The sequence below is a fragment of the Streptopelia decaocto genome (genome assembly GCF_964273445.1).
Source record: "Streptopelia decaocto genome assembly, chromosome: 2".
Taxonomy (NCBI): Eukaryota; Metazoa; Chordata; class Aves; order Columbiformes; family Columbidae; genus Streptopelia; species Streptopelia decaocto.
The window spans coordinates 146,643,171-146,663,614 of record NC_138655.1 but is presented as its reverse complement, the minus strand read 5'-3'; the positions used below and the strand labels follow the sequence as shown (position 1 = coordinate 146,663,614).

The 20,444-nt window shown below is 35.6% G+C and overlaps 1 protein-coding gene across 1 annotated transcript in view; it reads left to right on the top strand.

Moving 5' to 3' along the window:
- Positions 1-20,444, top strand: part of LOC309436367 (outer dynein arm-docking complex subunit 2-like) — a 55,013-nt gene that overhangs the window by 5,354 nt on the left and 29,215 nt on the right. The window contains exons 6-7 of the mRNA XM_082045503.1: positions 2,682-2,924; positions 10,204-10,318. Of these exons, the coding sequence (XP_081901629.1) occupies positions 2,682-2,924; positions 10,204-10,318 (358 nt within the window). The remainder of the gene's footprint in view (positions 1-2,681; positions 2,925-10,203; positions 10,319-20,444) is intronic.

Here is a 20,444-nt window from a genome sequence, read left to right as displayed (position 1 = left end):
CTCCCCCTTTCATGGAACAGCTTATTGATTGAGAATACTTGATACCTTCATCTAAAATTAATTTGTCAGATCGATGCACCTTACCTCAAAAAAAAAAGCCTGCTCCCTTGGAGTCCGTGGTGGACTTCCTCCTGCAGCTATGCTGCTCTGTTCAGAGGAATGTAAGATTCATAGGCTGGAAGGCATATCAGTAAGAGGTAACTAATTTTAGTGTCCTTTGCTGGATAAGCAGATATGACAGATAACTGCTGCATAAAAATCAGAAAGAATTCCAGTAATAAGGGTTAAGAGTCTGGCTTTTTACTGTCCTAAATGAGTCCCCAGACTATAAGTATACAGAGCCATGGCCTTCTTACACTCTACTGCTGTCCAGCTGCAGTTTGCATTCTTGATTGCACAGTAACCTGGCTTTTCAGAAGGGTATATCCTCCTTTCCTGTGGGCTTTGGGTGTCTGCAGGGAGGCGACCTAGTTCTGGAGCAGTCAGTGATGAGGTGGACTGAATGCCTCTCTCTATACTAGTAAACTGAAGAGAGCTGAACTTTTCAGGGTTCAGGCACAATGTTATGATTATCCATACTGCTTAACTGGTAGCACAGCCCCTTACAGAGGTTGGCCTGTGCCAGCAAATGCACTCCCAGACAATGCCCAGACACTCCTTGGGAACAGCGCAGGCAACAGATTGTTTCCATTGCACAGAACGGGTGAGGCCACCCTGAATTGTGGGGGTGAGAGATTTTAGCCATATGGATGCTATGTTGTACTTGTTGTCCTCAGGGCTAGAGAATGAGCCACTGCCTGTTTTATTTATTAGTATAGCTGTAGCAAAAAATTCTGTCCAAATGCAAACAGATTTTTGCTGGGCTACTCACATATCTTTGGCAAGCGCTTGATGCTTCACAAAGGTTACTAGCCAGACGCAACTCCAGACTGGAGCTGAATTCATGTATTATGTAGTGCTGAGTCTGAAGCAATAAACCCTATCCAAACTCAAGAAGGGAGGGCACTGCAGAACAGGGAGGGAGTATAATATGAAAATGTGCAAGTAGATCTGGAGGGATGAGCTTGAGTCTGGCATGAAGATAACAAACCCTGCTGGTTCCTGCAGGGCCACTTAATTATCTTTGAACTACTCCACAGTAGTTCCTAGACCTGCAGCACATTGCTGAGATTTTGTGCTGCCTCAGCAATGAGCTGATACAGGTGCCAGGGCCTGACTGGCTCCCATTCCAGTTTGTGCGCAACAGCCCTGCTGCTGCTGGACACAAGGTGGCCTGAGCCAGCAGCTCTGTCATGCCAGAACCTGCTCCTATCATTCCATCTGGGAAGCAGTTGATATGCAACACAGATAAAGTAGCCAGAGAAAAACAGGGTTTTAAAATAATCGTTTGCTTGCTTTGTTGCTCTTTTTTTCATACTGTTGATGTTTTCTCTTGAAAAAAAAAATGTAGGGATACTTCCAAATTATAGTGAGCAAAGAGAGGACGATTCCTCCTTAAGCAAAGGCTTGAATCATGAAAAATGAAAGTTTCTTATTTCTCAGTTACTTTGTTATAGGTTGGAAGGAGTAACTTTTGTTGAAACAGTTCTAGTTCTGCCCTCAAAATGTCAAAAATGCTATTTTTTTTGTATGAAAGAAAAGGCACATGTAAAACTGATTCCTGGGAAATACAGAGTATTTGCACTTCGACTTTTCCAGAAGATAGGGGCTGTGGGGGAAGCACAAATGAGAATTCTGTACCCTCAGAGAAATTCCCTCTTTAGGGAAGGAGCTATGTGTATTTACACAAAGGTGTAAGTCAAAGCATTATTCTTAGGTAGTCTACAGGTTATATCTAGCTCGATATACCAAGTGGAATTGTCAAGGTGTATCATAGAAAATGTATGAAGAGACAGTATTTTTTAAGTGTTAAGAATCTTCTAAATTCTGAACAAAATGAACTTGGAACACAACTCCAGTACTGTGGAGTAAAGTCCTCTTCTGAAAGATGAACTTCTGAGGTTTATCATGCATCTGTTTGTAGGATGGGATCTCCAGGATTTTTAAAAACATATTTTTGATTTTCAGCATCTGGAGTGCTGTGAGAAATGAGGGAATTATTAACATAGCAGTCAACTCAAATTTCTGTCAATTACTTGATTTTAAAATGGAGTTTAACATAGTATAATAGAAATGTACAACTATAGCTCTGACCTTAGGAAATTGCCCTTATTTGGCCTGAACTAAATACAGAACTGGTCAGGGCAAATGCTCTAAAGGCAAACATTTAGTGAAAAGTAAGGGTTCAGAGAGGTGAAAGAGGGTTTAGTACACTATGGCTCTAGCTGGTGTTAACATGGCAGGAAAAAGTACTGGAACTCTTGCCACAGTACTTGCCAGTCTTCCAGTATGTTTTCAGCTATCTGTCTATAGATGTTGCGTGTCAAATGTCAAATTTTAAAAAACGCTCAAACTAGTCAAACTAGAGAAATGTATTTTAAAAGGCGGAGTAAGAAATTATGCTGTACGTCATGCTGACAAGAACTGATTGAAGTGGTTTACCTATATGGTGATTTCTTCAACAAGATACTTTACACACAGAAATTAAACATTAGACATGGATTATAATTATACTTTAATTGTAAAATTAAACTTAGTAATGTACTGAAAATAACAACTTTGGTTTTATTTCTCTATTTTAGATTTCAGGAATATAAAGTCGTAGAAGCTTTGGTAGGACTGCTGACTGACCAGCCTGAAGAAGTTCTTGTACATGTTATCGGAGCACTGGGAGAATGTTGCAAAGAACCAGTAAATCGAAGTACTATCCGTAGATGTGGTGGAATACCACCTTTAGTGCAGTTACTTTCTGGAACTAATCAGGCACTACTTGTGAATGTCAACAAAGTATTGGGAGCTTGTGCAACAGAACCTGACTCTATGTTGTAAGCTATTCATTTTCATAGCATTTTAAATATTGAAAAAAACCCTTCTTTTTAGTAATTCCAGCACAAATATAGTCAAGTCTAAACTGATTTAAAAGGATATTTTACTTTGTGTTTTTGACAGCACTGAGTAGGTTAGTTACATCCCTGTAAAATGTACTCTCTCTATATATATATAAAATATTTTTATTAAAGAAGAATATACATAGCATGTAAAACTTTTACATTTTTGGGAAAATCAGATAAACCTTTAATAAACTGATATTTATTAAAGCTAAAATTCAGAGTTAAAGGGCACCATTTTAAAGTGGTGTATAAGTACCTGTTTTGCCTTCTGCTTTTACATCTGTTCTCAAATCATAAATAATAGCCTAAATTAGAGAAAATAATTCCAAAAGGAAAAGTGTGCATTTGCTGTAATGAAAAACAATTTTAAATTTTGAAAAGTAGAGCAATATTTTTGTGTTTTATCTGTTTTGTCTCTCTCCGTCATTGCTTTTATGAACTCAGACTTTTTTTGACCCTTTCCTCCTCTTTTGTTCCTTTGCAAAACCAAAGAAAAAGACTGTCTTTTTACTGAGAGAGTTGTTGCTGTCTTTGGTTTTGTGATGTAGATGTGTACAGCTTACAAACATCCTTGAGTTTTATGATTAAGTGTTCCAGTTAAATGTTGAGGTCGGCATTTACTGTGCTTACTGTTCCCCTACAGGGATATTTACCTCAAGATTCTCGGCATATTTCCCTCCTTATACATGAGGAAGGTCAGAAAGAGAGTTTTATTAATCTCCTCCTGTTCTGATTTGCATAATTCACTTGATATTCATATAGCAGTGTAGGGAATTCTTTTCCTGAATAGGGCTTTTGTTTTCATGCTTTGGCTGTCACCCAGTGGCAAAAGGCTAGATGGTACCCAACTGTAAACATGGCTTGCATGAACAGTTAGCTATGGAGCATTAGAGTATACATAAATTAAATCACTTTCACGATGTATCTCTCTAAAAATCATCCTTTAGTGCTATGCATGAACCTAACAGAATTAACATTGTAAATTAACTGAGAAATTTAAATACCAGTAAATATTAATAACACCTCAAACATACTCTAGTACTTAGGACTATCGCTTGTAGTATCCAATATGGGTAGCTTCAGACTGGAATGTGGTCAGTATAAGCAGCAGAAATAACACAAGTTGCTGCTCAAATTGTGATGAACAAAGTCCATCTTGTTTTTAAGAAGGAGAGAGTACAGGTTGTTTGGAACAAAAATTTATGGAGTTTGCAAAGAGTGGACAGAGGGATCAAATGCTGAGTTTGGTTCATGTGAGCAAATTATTTATTGATGGTTCTCAACTTTTTTTTTTTCCTTTTAAATATTATAAAACATGAACAAGTAAGCCAGATCTCAGATCAAGAGTAGAATATTATTTTTACTACTACTACCAAAAAAAAAAAAAAAAAAAAAAAAGACAAGACTGTGACCTGTACCTGATGTATTGTGCTATTTAGACTTGTAGTACTAGAAGAGACTATGCTGCTGTCTTTTCCCAAGGTTTGATTCATCCAGGTGTGGATAAGTTTGATACCAATCCAGCAAAATATTTGAAGGCAATGCTTAGTTAAAACATTGACACCAGTGCAACTACTCACATGTTTAAAGGATTTGTTTGGTTGATTTCTCTGCCCCTCACAGGGTTAAGATATTTAATTCCCACCCCACACACACAAAGGGATATCAATTCCTCTCCCTTCTCCTCCTCTCAGACTAGTGGAGCAGGAACTGAAATTGTAGTTCCTCATCCAAACTGATCTTTTCCTTTTTGGGAAGAGTAAGTCACCAAAGACATAAAGGATACAGAGTCTGTAGCATCACTTTATTCCATTTACAGAATTTGGGACTAAAACAATAAGTAGTCTTGTTGGAAACTACTGTGCGGAGATGTGCTGAGATTGTATTCAAGCAAGAAGCAAAGCAAAGCCACTTGTAGCCTCTAAGTATATACAGGTGATGAGAACTTCCCATCGCAGTTCAATAGTTGGCTGTTTCTGGTCATCCTGGTTCATTCCTCATTTCATAATCACCTATTCCTCAGAATCACTTGACAGGTTCTATGAGATTAGTTGTTCTCTACTATTACCTTTTTCTCCTGGCAAATTTGGCTGGCAGGTCTTAAGCCCTATTTTCTTTGTCATCTGGTACAGACAAGGACTGTTTAATGAGTTACTGTTTTAGTTTGGCACTACAGAAATTCTGAAAACTATGATGATTTTTCTGGATTCTGCTATCACAAACTTTCATATGTACTAGAAACTTCAAACAAAGCAGGAAAATATAAAGGGAGTATCAAGCCCTCAGAAGGTTTGAGAATTTTCAGACATATTCTAACATTTCATTAGCTGTGTGTATGTTTTATGAAGTGTGGATTAGAGACTAAATATTCAATCGAACAGTCTTCTATTTTGAATGTGGTTATGCTTGCAGCAGTAGGCATGCATAGATCATACAGGCCAAGAGTGGAGCTCATGTGGCTTTTGTGAATGATTCAAGGGTATGTAATGAAGAGGATGGGATTAATATAAGAAATAAAAAACTGAGAGTGTTCTATGAAACTGTGCAGTTAACTTCTGAGGGAAATATTGTATATTTATCATATGTTCCATGGAGGAATCCTGCACTGACAAAGAGAGAAGACTAGTAGATCAGCATAGGTGAGACTACAGCTTCTGTATATCTTTTATATATTGTATCTCTGTCATGTTTCCTAGTTGACACTTTAACTTCTGCAACTACTCAGTGGAAGGTACAATAGTGTTACTTTTCTACGCCAAGCCTTTATTATAAGGCAACTTCCAGAAATTAAGGGATTCCTTTTGACTCTATCGAGCTGTGTAAAATGAATAGTAGCCAGCTTTACTCACAGCAAAAAATAAGTTGACTTTTCTTAAAAAGCCAAACCTATGTGACTGAACTTCCTTTTACTATTATGTGGACAGCGTGAAGTTGTTCTCCATACTTAGTCTGGTGCATGGCCACTGACAGATGCCACTGCACATCTTTTATGTACATTTGTCTTTTTGAGGAACTTTATATAAATTATTCTCTTTCTCTTATCAAAGTCAGAGGACTAGTGTATATTCTTCATCTGCAGCTAGATTTTCATTTGCACTTTTCATTTGAAAACCTGTAGACTTCATCTCTAGCATTTAAAATTGAGGGTTTAGAATCTTATAAACTAAAAAGTACAATTATTTTAGTCAAACAGATGGAGTTTGAGTCATTGCTATATAACACTATTTATCAAAGCAGTCAACAGCAACTAGTGAAAGTTTTAAGAAACATGCTAAATTGTGGTTTCAAAAAAGACAAGATTACATTCTGCCAGAATTAAACCCTGTAATCTTACCAGTGAGCACAGTGCAGAGTCAGTATAACTTTGTTTATTTACATTTGTATTTGTGGTCTAAATTGGCAGGCAATTAAACTAGACTTCTCAAAAGTACTGGCAAATGGCACTGTAACAGAAAAATATTATAGATATGACAAACAGATGTCTAGGCTGTGTGTATGCATGTGTGTTCAAGCAATTCATAGTGAAGTTTCTTCTGGAAATGTTCAATATTAAGTTTGAATTTGAAAGAGAAGTGCTATTTCAGATTAACATCTTTGCTAGTTTCAATTACCTAAAAAAAAAAGTTACTTTCTAGAATTGTAAGCCACGTCTTGCACAGACATCTCGTGACGTTCGATGACATCATGATACCAAGATTCTTAAATGAAATAATGTGAAAAGTCGTTATTAAACAACTGTTGACTGTAAACAGCCAACAAAAGTAATTCAGAAAAATTAAAAATTGTTAAATTATCTGCACTGGCCAAATAGCAAATACCAGTTAATTGTAACCTGAGATTTCCCAGATGATGTCCTGGACACTCCAGTAATCTCTGAATGTGTTTAATTGCATTAAAACTATTTGCCTGTAAGACATGTTCTATAGACATATTCTGTGTGGAAGCCAAGAAGATGTTTTGCTCCCCCCGGCAGTTGCCTTTTTGCAGGCGTGCTGCCAGCTGCACACCCTTGGGCGCTGCTCTGGTCACGTCTGCCTGGCACAGCAGCGCATGGCAGGAGCACCTCGTCACTCCTGCTCTTATATTTCTAACTGCCAATACAACCACCTCTGGGTATTTTGAGGAGCAGAGTAATTTACACCTCATTCTAAATTGTATCAGTGATCAAATAAGAACAGTTTACGATCAGGTTCAAAGCTTTGAATTAGAAGAGGTGGTCACTGGCCCTCTTGGGTCAGGTATATTGGAAGATGCCTCCGCTCTGCTAGGGAAAGAGCAGCAATAGTTCAGAATACAGGCTCTTGCTTCTGAACTCTGCATATTGTTATGTACTTACAGTGAAGCACCAGGTGGCAATTACTTATAAGATTTACATTTCTACTTCGTGTGACTTTCACGCATCTTGATTTTGACTAATAGTATTTTATACATTAGATACATTACATACATGTACTTTGGCTATTCTATAAGGCAGTTAAATATTTGAATTTTAAAATATTAAATATTAACATATTGTTATATCAACTGAATATTGCATTATATAATCTTTTATGAGATTCCCTTCAGCTTTCAAAGGAAATATTCTGCATTTTTTTGGTAGAACTGTCCTTTAACAGTCCCGTGAGTGGTTGTTTAATACAGGTTTAACTGTAGTTCAACTTTATCATCATAATGTCAACATATTATTATAAAATATATAATTTAAGGGACTGTAACCACAGAGTGGCTAATGTACTAACTATGGATGTATACAGAATTGAATGCCAACCAAAGTAAATGTTAAGGTATAGTTGCTTGTCTTTATTGTGGTAAGTAGCTTTATTCTACCATCCTATTAATAATGTTCCAATAAATTTGGGGTGATAAAATTAGATACAAAAGCTATATACAAAAGCAAATCAGAATATTGCTTAGTGTAATGCCATCAGAACTGAAATTTTCAAGATTACAGGTCTATTTTCCCATCTCTTTCTTTGTTTATTTGTAAAGAAACCTAACAGAAATTTCACATAGAAAGGAATCTAATGTCTAAGCACTTTTATAGAGGAAACATTTTTCAGGCCATTTATTTTAGTGTTCCCTTTGCTTTTGTAGCAGATATGCTCATTTAACACCTGGTTTCTTCATCTGCTACATTGTGCAGTGAAACCTTAAAAAGATTAAAAATTGAATTGAGAAAGGATTAGTCACTTGTTTAGCAAAGCAATTGGCAAATTATTAATTGGCAAATATATGTTCTCAGCAAGATGAAAATAAAAGGGTTAGTGCTTCTTTCATGATTACACAACAATAATTCTTCCAGTACAGTAATTTAAGAGCATCATTCTTGTATGCAGAGTTCTTTTCATTTGGGCTAATCTAGTGTAACTGAGAGAAAGCAGTAATCAGTGATGGACAGCGTACTTTGGAGATTTGTTTGTTTTGTCCTTATTGTTTATTAGTTTGGTTTAGTTTGATTAGTTTGACATGCTGAATGGATGGAGGATGACCTTTTCAGATTTTTTGAGCTGTTCTGTTGGGTGTAAGACAACTAGTCTTTCAGGTCTTCAAGCAAAAGGCAAAACTCTTTAGAAAATGAACCAGTGAGTGAGGCTGGTTTACCTTGAAAAGCAAATGAAAGTAAACTTTAAATTTAAAAGGAAGCTTTCAGAAAAATAGAAAGATAAATCAGCCCAGTGGTTCTTTTTTCTTTTTCTTTTTTTTTTTTTTTTTTATTTAAGCGTGGTGCAAAAATCTGAGCTATTTGGCTTCTACCTCTTGATTTTTATGTACTGGTTGGAGCTGAGTCATTTATACTTAGTCCCTCTTGGGAGGAAGTACTTCATGTTGGTAAATGGTCAGTACTCTGCTTGACTAGAAGAAAGATTCATGGGTTCTTTTTTAATTAACATCTCATCTAGGAAAAAACTCCTTGTGCTTTCTGAAATGACAGGAAAGTAATGTTAAAATTGCTTAAGTGTGGGGGTTTTGGAGGGATTTAAAATCTTGTTTTGAAGATTTTACTGAAGTCATCCTTACAATGTTGAACATATATAGGTAATTACGTAGTTTGTGATCATGCTATTTTCTTTTGATGTGTTAAGATTTCTGAATTGTCCTTTGAATGATGATTTTCTTGCAACTGATTTGGAGCTAAGTATGTAAAATAAGCTGTATTAAATTTAGCAGATCTTAAATAACTTATAGTATCTCAACCAAAAAAGTATTATTTTGAAAAACCTACGTGTTTAACCACTTTGCAATTGCAGTTATACAATTGAATTTTTACTTTTAAGATTAAAAAATGAAGCTGTATTTGCTTTTCGTTATCTTCATTGGCTTTGGATTCAACATATCTTTTTGAAAAAAATGCATATTTGTGAACGGTATTAAGTTTTGTTTGACCTTCCTTTCCATTTAAGGTATTCACTGGAGCCTAATGCGCAGTTATGATCCCCAAGCCTGATTGATATGTAAACATAACGCAGATGGCGTAGAGATGATTCTGATGATAATTCATTTTTCAGCTAGTCACGAATCTACTTTGATTACAGTGTGTTTAAGTAATTATAACACAGTGTTCAGTGTTAGTCTTGTTGGTAAGGAACACATGGGAAACAAGTTACATGTTATTCGTGCCCAACAAAGGATGCACTGTGGTGTGACCATTTTAATTTCTAATGCTAGATTAGAAACGTAGTATTTTAAAATATGTCATAGAGTAAGGTAAATACATTAAGCATAGACTGAATAAAAAGTTAAGTACATAGTTTTGGGCATAAATATTTGTTTTGGAAAGTATTTGTTACTATATGAAAGAAGCCAGTATGCTTGAAATCAGATTTCACTTTGCATGCAGATCATTAAAAAGTCACATGCTTGTTTTCACGTTTCTATGAGTTCTGGTTATAATGTAGTTTACTTTATCTTCTATAAGCATTTTGAATTACAGTGCTGAGAAATAAGTAAACAACATTAATGATATTTAGTTAGAAAATATATTCTGTCTTTGCATCATGTATTCACACCTATCTGCTCAAGTAAGCGTTTTTACTGAATGTGTTGATGGCGATTAGATGACAATAAAACACAAGTACTTACAGCAGAACAGTAGATTAAAGAAAATCATACCAATATTTCTTAAAGCAGTGTTCCAAACAAACATATAATTTCAAATTTGACATTGTCTACTCCATAAGTAATGATCTCTTTTTTTGGTTTGTTTCTGCAATAGCATAATTGACCGTCTAGATGGAGTTCGTTTGATATGGTCATTGCTGAAAAATCCTAATCCAGATGTTCAAGCAACTGCAGCTTGGGCTATTTGTCCATGCATTGAAAATACTAAGGTAAGGAAGTTTTAAAGTAGTAGTTTTGTTATATATATACTCACATATATTTTTAATATTTGGATGATTTCCAGCAATACGTTGCTGTTTGCTGCTTTCATTCTCTTTGTTTCGTTCTGTTAACTGCTTAAAAAAATGATGTATTCACTTTTCAAAAGTGAATTGTCCTCTATCTAGCACTCATTATAGCGTTCTGCTTTGCCCATATAAAGCATGTTGAAAATCTGACAATGCTGAAAACAGAAAGCTTCTACTCACAGGCTATGAATAGTAAAGGTAGTTGTAGTTGTTCTCCACTATGAGGTACTTCAGCTATGTTCTCAAGAGACCATAACGGGTTTCAGAGCATATTTCAGACCCGATGCCAATGTAATCCTTAGATTTTCTGCTCAGACTGCCAACAAAAAGTGCCAGTTGTGAATAGTGGTTGTTGTGCAGGTCAGTTGGGCACAGAAGACTGAGCTATTCATTTAGTTTGTGTCAGTTTCCAAATAAAGATATAATGGTAAGTATAAGCTGTAAGTCATCTTCAGTGAATTCTTAACCACTGACCTGTGGTAAAATAAATGGAGAGGGTTTTGTTTCCCATTAGAAATTTCCTAAAATAATAAGTAGACTTTTATCCTTAATCCTTGTACAGTAATATCTTCCGTTTCTAATTTACCTCCAAATTTAATGCAACTTTTGCATCTTCCCTCTACTGTACCACAAATATATATCCTTCCACTTATCTTTTGAGATCCTGACCATGTAAAGAGTGGAAATTCCTTCAAAGTGCTAGATATCCTTGGCATCCTCTGCTGGCAGTGTATGAAATTGAGCACTATATGGTTGCTATTAATTTATATAGATGAGTAAATGTAGATACAGATACACGGATGAAAGTATTGCGAGAACATTTGGTCTTGATTTTTGTAACTTAAACATTTTCTGTTTCTTCTCAGTGATTTCTACAGTTGCAGCTTGCTTGCCATTTTTCAAGCATGCTGGTTATTCTGAATTATCTTTCCATCTTTTCTTTTAAACATACTCTCTAGTATAATAAAGTTTTTGATGGGGTTTATACAGGTCTCCTCTGTCAAGATATGACTATACCTGACTCTCTCTTGAGTAGTCTTGCTATAACTGAATGTTCAAATTGTGCTTTATCTCAGAACTGAGGTAATATTTACTATGTGTAAGACTCTGCAACCTGTAGTGCCAGAGTAGAACTTAACATTGCTAGAGCTTCCACTAAAAGCACTTTTTCAGAAACTAAGGGGATAGAGGACAGCTACTGAAATTGTAGACTACATGGATTCTTTTTCTTGTGTTTTTTCCCTTGGGTATTTGATGAGTGTAAGCTATATACATCCTTAGTGTAGCCATCCTCCTTTCATCTCTCTTGGCTGCCTGCCCAAATGCTAATCTGTGACCCCACAAAGAGTTCTTTGTGTGAGACTGAGGCAGAGTGACACACTGAAACGAACCTACCAATAATACCCTTTCCTCTGACACTGAATGGAAAGAAGTATGTATAAAGCAGCGATTATAGCCACCCTGCGGAAGTGCAGTAACTATTTCTATCTAAACATTTTTTTTAATTCAAAGTTAATAGTATTCAACAATTTGCATGATCTTCCAAGAAGCACAGTTTGGTTTATGCAGTGCTTGATTCAAAAGCAGTAATGACTATATGACTTTAAAAGGATTATGTGCATTCTGGCTTTTCCAAGCCTGTACTGCAAACCATGTTTCAAATAACTGTGAGCTTGGAATCTGGATTTATTTTCTTTTTGTGCTCTTCTGTGGAAGCTATAGTGATTCTCTTCTGTACTGGGAGGTTCAAGATGAAATAGGACTTGTTAACCATATCAGAAACATTTTTTTAGAACAATGTAGTGCAGCAACCATTTTTCTGCACAGACATTTTCTGTACATCCAACTTCAAGGTTATTTTCAATTATATTTATAAAATCTTAGAAGCTAATCTGTCACACTGATAGGGCTGTTATTGTCATAGTATGTGAGTACATTATTATCTCTCATGCTCTTCCTCTAACCATAATCTGTTGAAGATGGAAAGTCTACCATTTCTGGTTTACCACTGGGGCATAAGAGTCACAAAACGCCAAGACTTGAGTTCTGGAGATATTTAGGTGCTAGGCAGTTTTGGGGCTTTCAGGTCTAACTAGTTTTCCTGCTGTTAAGCAGATAATTGCAAAAGGAGCAGAATCCAAGTTCCTGTAACCCTAGATTATATATGTCACCAGTTACATTATGGTAGCTGGTTCAGAATACTTCCCATAGAATAGAATTGTATCAGTATGATGTAGCTAAGTGATATAGTATGTTACAGCAACATGATGTAGGTGAGTGGTTTGGTCCATGACAGAGCTCAGACTTCTTAAGTAGAAGACATAAATTGTACACTGTAGTACATAAACTGTTACAGCTCTGGCAGCTATAATATTGATTAGATATCAGTCATCGTTTCTGCATGCCAGCATTAGTTCTAAGTATTTTTAACCTTAAGAATTTCTTTCAGAGTGAAGATCTTATAGGTAGGCTGGCAGTGATATAATTTGTGTGGTAGAACTATCCTGAGAAAATTTGCCCGTCACTTGTGAGTGCTACTTGTGAGTCTGAGAAAAATATCTCATTATTTTAGATAAATTAGTTTATACATTTCTTTAAAATATAATAACATAAGAGACCGTCATTTGTTAAAGGAATTGTCTTAATAGAAGGAGATTCTTATTAATTAGTTCCTTACTTCCAAAAGGAAAAGTTACTGCTGCAGGCACATTGGTAATGACAAAGTGTAAGTGCACAGTCCAAAAAACGACTGATTATGAAATACGGCTAAGAAAAGTCTACTCAACTCTGTTGATTTTGGAACAGCAATATTTGGTTATGACGCTTCTTTGAAAAACAGTATTTATAGTGTTCTCCCAATGTACATCAGCCCAAACAGAAAAATTTAGAGAAACTCTACAAAGCTGTTGTTTTGGCTATTATAAAATTCGTCCAAAGGCATTGTGCCAGTAAGAGGAACACTGCCAGCTTGAGTTTGTATGAAAATTCCTATTTCTTCACAGAGTAACCTTTCAACAGGATGCCTTGAAAAAAAAAAATAAAAAAAGAAGAAATGGTAGAGGTTATTTTCTGTCCTCATTTTTAGTAGAGTTTTGGCTGCAAACATTAGAATAGGAATGGTATTGTCAGGCTTCATCTTTGTCTCTGTCCTTTGTTCTTGTGTATCAGCTTTCAACTTTCAAAGTTTCAGTTATATGCTTTGTTTTAGCTACAACTGTAAAGGCTTTCTTAAAGAACTTCAGGAAGCTACATATAAAGTTTTCTGGATTTGAGAGAAGAGAGAGTGAAAGTTATTGTATTTTCTTAAAATGTACATGCGAAATGAGATCTCACACCTTTCTGATAAAATGTGATTTTTTTTCCCCCGAAGTTATTGCATCCCTTTTAGCTCTGAAGTGGAATTTGATGGGTGTGATGAAGGATGATCAGCCATGTAAAATTGTCTGTGTATTTCCTACATGTGGGGAAAGAGAATGTCCATGAGATGGGTATGTGTAAAGGTCAGGTAACTTTCACGCTTACAGAAGTATTATATACTGAGGAAACTACTTCTTCTGGAGCCAGCAGCCTGGAGTTAACCTGTGGGTGGAAAATATGCTGCTGATGACCCATGCTATTTAGGATTCTTACACAGATTTTGTTTGTTATGGAAATTTTAACATCACCATATGTATAAAAACACAGATATTATTTATTTACTAAAAGTAACAAAGAAAGGTAGTGGAACTTGGAAATTTTTCTGTTATTTGACAAATAGTAAAATGATTTGCTGTTTTAAATGAATTAAGATACTTTATTTAAACTTTTTACTAATTTAAAACTCTAGTGTATAAAGATCATTCATGCCCCATGCTCTTGTTCATTTGTTTTATATTTAAAAAATTTTACTTAAGCAGTACCAAGACATTTTTGTTTACGTACCATTCTTTTGTTAAACCTATAATGTCGAAACTCCCTGCTTGAGTATGTACAGCATTTTTCCAGTTTCTTTGTTTTCCTTGCTGTGCTTCTTGCAATTCTGTACAGAAACCTTGGCAGTTCAAACTTGGTGCTCTTCCTGCTCTCTTTCCATTTTCCTATTTGTTTTCTCTAGACATTATCATTTTTAACATCAATCATACCTACTTCTCTGTATTTGGTCTCATTTTCAGAGAGTTTTTAATGCCTGATATCTGGATGTAGACTTTCCAAATTTTTAAGCATTTGTTATGAACTAAACTTCAAAAGAGTACTGTAAGAGAGACAAAAAGGATTTTTTGGCTTGCACTTCAGGCTTTCCAGACCACCAGAGTCCTGGGAGATTTAGGAAGCCCAGGAAGCCAGGCCTGGCTTGGGGAATCCATAGCTGGCTGCCAGGGTACATGCAGAACCAGCCTGCCCAAGCTGCCTAGAATTTTAGTGAACCAACTATCATTGTTTGGGCCTCCTATAGGCATGTTACCCTGGAGATCCTCAGTGGACTGACATAAATTGCCCCAAGATCCTTAATGTCTACAAATATAGGAGTGCAGTTCCTGTAAAACGCCTAACCTGAAAGCTGGGAAACTAAGAGCGTGACCCATATCTCCCTCATTGGGGAGCAAAGCAGCTGCCTGAGAGCTTGGAGGCCATAAGAAGCCAAAAAGCTTAGGAGCTCCTGGAGACCTGGCTTTCCAGCTGTTTGGCAGCCCATCAGGCAAGAAGTCAAGGATTCTGTGAAAACCAGAAGCTCAGCAGCCTGGCAGGCTACTCACCAGCCACCTGGCTGACAAGAGAAAAAATGAAGAGGCATGTTGGTAATTTAGCCCGCCTTTCTGCCTGGTTTCTGTCAAAACTTTTCAAGAAGTCGTTGTGTTCTTGTGGAAGGTTTTGGTTCCATTCCATTAGCGTTTTCTGATGGAATACTGTTCCACTGGAAAATATTTGACCAGTTTTCCATGTAACTTAGTTTATAATAGCTACACCTGCTAGTCAACAGCTTGTCATGTAGCTTCTGTACTTTTAAATTAGTCTTGCTAATTGGATTTTAAAAATCTATAAAAAGTTTAAAGCCCATCCTCCTCACATTTTTTCTTTTTCATCTCTTCTTGGTTTTTCCTTCTGTCCATCTCACCTTTTTCCTCTTTTACCCTCTCACTTGCCACATAGGCCTTTCATAGATTTTAAGGCAAGAAAAGAGCACAGAGATCATTGTGTCTAATTTGCTGCATAATATAAACCAGAAAATTTCAAGCAATCATTTTATCTAGCACAGAAGCTTTTGACTTTACACTTGTTGTTCAGATTCTTATGGGTCAGTAATGGTAAGTGGTACAATATGATAAGATTGCCTTCTCATATAACACTCTAATTTATGGAACCGTGCCAGAGTTGCACAGACACAAACAATAATTGTTATAACAGTTTATTAGTTTGTGTTGTCATTGCATTGATTGTTTACCTAGCCTGGCCTCAGAACATTCTAATATTGCTGTCTTCCTTACAATATTAAACTACATATTAGTGATGGCTATCTCATAAATATACTAATAAATAAAGAAGTTTGTGTAGACACTTCTTTGGATTCAATTCAATCCAAATCCAGTGGAAACCATATTTAGTTTTTCCAGTTATTCAATGTTATCTGTTTCTCATACTTCCATTATTCAAACACTTTTCAAAATAATCTAAAGCGAATCATAATGTTTTCTCTACTGTGGCCTCAAAATACTTTAATGTTAGTAGTTTCACTACTTCTGTGAAAAAAATCAGGATTTTGGCATTTACTCAGAACTGAACTTCATTGAGAGTTGTGAGGAGGAGGAGAAGGAAGAGTAAGCATACTCAGACAGACTGAAAATTAAGGAAAACAATAGACAAATGGACTACCATGTTGCATGAGTGGTTATGTAGACCTTCTTTTCCCTCACCATCTTTTAGAGAACATGCATTGCATGCTTTCTTGGGCTGTGTGCTTGGCTAATGGACTCTGCTTTTGTTTCTTGAAAGTATCAATAGCAATATACTTGCCAGCTATTTAATAGTGCAATGATCAAATCCCCGAAGAGCCAAGAGTAAGGAGTTCTGCTCTTCCAGGCTACAGACTAACATTGGAGCCATGTTAAAGCTACTCTGCATTGTGGCTCTGGCTTTAGCTGCTCCATTGAGGTGAAGAGGATGGGAAAAAGTTGATTGTCTGCTGTTGTTTTCCCAACACGTTGCATTTTCCCAATGCAGAACAGCTGTGAGATATACTGAAGGAGTCTCATCTTAAATGATGTTTCTTCATCAGTTCTGTTACAGTGGAAGTCTCCACTGCTGTAGAGACTGGAATAAAAATTAGCCTTTAAATATAAAGTAATTTGATTAATGTTACCATGAAAGTGTTTAATAAGAAAAATTAATAGAAACTTCATTACATTAAATTGTGTGTTTCCCTTTTTCACTGAACAGCTATAATACAGAAATCTATCTGTTGCATTTCTTTATTTTGAATTTTAAATTGGACTGTGCATTAGGTTGATAACTTATTCAGTTGGTCATGGGGGATGGAACAAGACAGCTGCCTGCATTAAAGAAATGGTAGTTTAAAAATTACTCTTGATAACTAAAGTTTATTTGCACAGCCATACCATCACTTCTTTGGACAAGAGCAATTCGATTTGACAGATTAGCTTTGACACCTTACGCTTCTTAAAGTGAAATACTACTTGTTTTTAGTGGAGGAACTTTTCTCTTTTAAGTGGAGTATTTTAAAGATAAACACAATGTGGTTTTGTAATACCGTGTTTAGCTTTATGTCTTTCAAATAAAGCAACCAGTATTCACTTTGGAAAAAATAAGGTAGGAATTCAGTTACAAAAGAATTCAGTAGCTCATTTACAAGAACTGTATGTCTCAACTTAAGGCTGATGAACTTTCTTTACTTAACGAAAATAACCACAAAAACACATATAATATGACAGCAAGAGAACCAAGAATCCCAAATGTTCTCCTTGTATAAATACTGCAAAGATCAAGTGATTTTTCCAAATCTGTCTTTTTGCAAATATGCTTTCTGCTCCTAATTAAAAAAAATATGTGTAAAGCTGGTCTGTCTCGCAGTATTTCTGCTCTTGGCAGAAGCCAATGTAGAAATAAGTAAAAAGGGAAAGCTAGCTAAATTTTGTTAATAGTAATGCAGTTCATCAAGATGAAGATATAGGTGATTAAAGAGTAGCAGGATGAGGCTTTTCTTAGCACAACAGGTAACTGCTGGCCTCAATGTCTATGCCAGATAGGTTGGTTTTTTTTACTACATGAGATTGCAAACTCCCTTTGAATCCAGTTTTGACATCATGTTTACCATAATTTCTGAGGATAAAAACTTTGCTGTCCACTAGTTAGAAGATACGGTCATGAAGTCAAGAAAATCCTGTTATCTCTTTGTGTTTTCTTCACCCACTTAAAATGTGGTTTAACAATGTATGTTTCTTCATATCTCTCACCTCAGGTTAAATATTACATTAAAACCTATAATAATGATGAAGGTTTAAAATGAAGATATTTCTTGTATACAATAAAAAGTTCTTGCTTCCCCCTCTCTTTTTTGTTTAACATATTTATTACTTTAAATGTCTTTTTGTTTGGCCTCTTTGTTGAGCTCAGGAAGTGTGATGGTAAAAACAGAAGCAGTCAGCCTATCGTTAACACACTCAGATGTATACAATAAAATTATCTAGTGGGAGCGATTTTATCAATGTTTTTATCTATAAAAGCTGTTTCTTAGGCTTTATTCTTGCCATATCATTTTTTCCCCACCTAACTCAAGCTGAGTAGCCTTGCTGTAACAACTAAGAAGTAAAGTTCTGTCGCAACAAGTAAGGGGGGAATAAATTACCGAAATTCACTTAAATGCATTCTTCTTTTCTTTCAAGTTGTTTTGTTTGTTTGTTTGTTTTTAGTTTGTTTGGTTTGTATAGCTATATCCTAAGATGCTTTCTAAGCTTTTCAAAATACTTGAAGTGTATTGAATAACTTCATACACAACACTAAAGAATGTAGTAATGTAAATGTAGTTTAATAGCTATATTCATAGATTAGAGTTTGCAGTATGTAAATACTAAAGCATAAAGGTAGTCTTGGAAATGGAACACTTTCCGTGTCAAGTTCAATATTAAAATTGTTATTACCCAATAGTAAACTACCCAGACTTTGAAACATTTACATTTCAACAGTGAAGTTTAAGGACACAGGTAAATATGAAAGCTTATCACACACTAATAGCTGGAAATGACAAACCCTTTGGGTTAAGTCTCACTAAAAGTTGTCTGATGATTAATTTAGAAGGTAGAATTTAGAGACTGTGTTTTTTTCTGTGTGAAACAAAAAGTGCGAAAGATTTCCAAAAGAACATTATATGTGATTTTTCTTCTCTTGTGTTACAAAAATAAGTATAGATGAAAATGCCTGAGAGTATTTGGAAACTAAAGTCACAGAAATTACATTAGACTTTATAGCATGAACTGCTATCTGATCATTAATACAAGTTTACTCAAAGAACACAGATGCAAAATAATTTAATCCAGACCTCCACAATCACAGGCACAACTTCATATAATTTTTCTTTAAATATCTTTAAAGTATGGCAATATCATAAATACACATCTTTCAGTTAAAAAAAAAAAAAAAGTATAAATTTCCTGTACAAAGCAAATATGTGGTTTTGCTAAATGATACTAAAAAAATTGCATTTGTTGTTGAAATTTCTTTGGGAAAAAAAAAAAGATCTTGTAACATAGCGGATTTTAAAGCTCTCATTTCAGTCCTCCTTCTGCTCATTGTTCTTCACATTTCTTACTTCTTTGCTTTTCCCTTTGTCTTGCACAGACCACCAGACTACACCCACAATCACATTTGGGAAACTTTCCTGACATGTGGTTTCTGCAGTTTCCCTCTGCTTTTCATCACTGGTAGGAGGTTCTGTCCCTGTGTTTAGCTGGTTTCACAGACAATCATTGAAACTCTTTTTTTTTTTTCTCACTGCTGGATTGTTTATATATTATTCCATCAGTTTAATTGGACTGTGCTTCTTTACAAAATGTGGAAAGCATAAGGTTGTCAGAAGAGAACTTTAACAAGTAGGGTTATAATTATCTGGAAAGAAAGTATGTACAGGTAGGAAAATAAAAAATGTACATACTAGTTCATTAAGTCAGGATACAGATTATCTTATCTCTTCATGAAATGCCTTTCAAGAGCATGAATAATAATACATGTAGAAAAGTAGAATCATGTCCATGTATAGCAGGGCACCTTTCCAATCTTAGACACCTTACTCTAAGTTTCCCTGTTGAACAGAAGCCTTTCTCATTTCTTGAGCCAATATTTAGACACAATGTAATGCACACTTTTGTAGTAAGTTTCAAGAAGTTGAAGTAAATGTAAAATATCTTCTTTTCTTCTCGTGTATCTGGTCATTTAGCTGTCTAGCCCTCTAATACCCATAGGTAAGAAATTTCTGTGTAGAAATCTTGCTCTGTAACACATTATCTACCATCTTTGGTCAAATTTTAAAATTTCAAGACAGACATGAAAACTGATATCAAGAAAAGTTGTTTACATTTGGATGATTGTCTGTAGATACATTTACATTGTGGTATGTATGCAATGATAGAGAATGTTTTTATTCCGGTATATCCAGAATATATTCAGCTCCTGTTACATGCAGCTCACGTGGTAACAGAGGGGCAGATAACTGCCCTTCCTTCTCTGTTTCTCTCAGCTGCTTTTCTGGGTAATAAACCTGGATTGTCCTCTTTCAGCATAAACATTTAGATCCTCTTTTAGTTTCTGTAAGGTCCTCTGTTATTTGTTCATTCTGTGTTTTTTAGGACTTCAGCACAAATTTTGCTCTTGGATATTACCCTTTTTTCCACATGCCGTGGCTTCTGGTTTTGACCCTCACACTATATGGCTTTAATCTCTTCCTTCCAGTCTTGAGGATTGCACTGCCTGTGGCAGAAAATGCTTCATTCCTGATGGGCCTACTCACTTCTTTTGCTTTCTGTTAGCAGGAAACATCACAGCTAAGAGTTCTGTTTAGCATTTA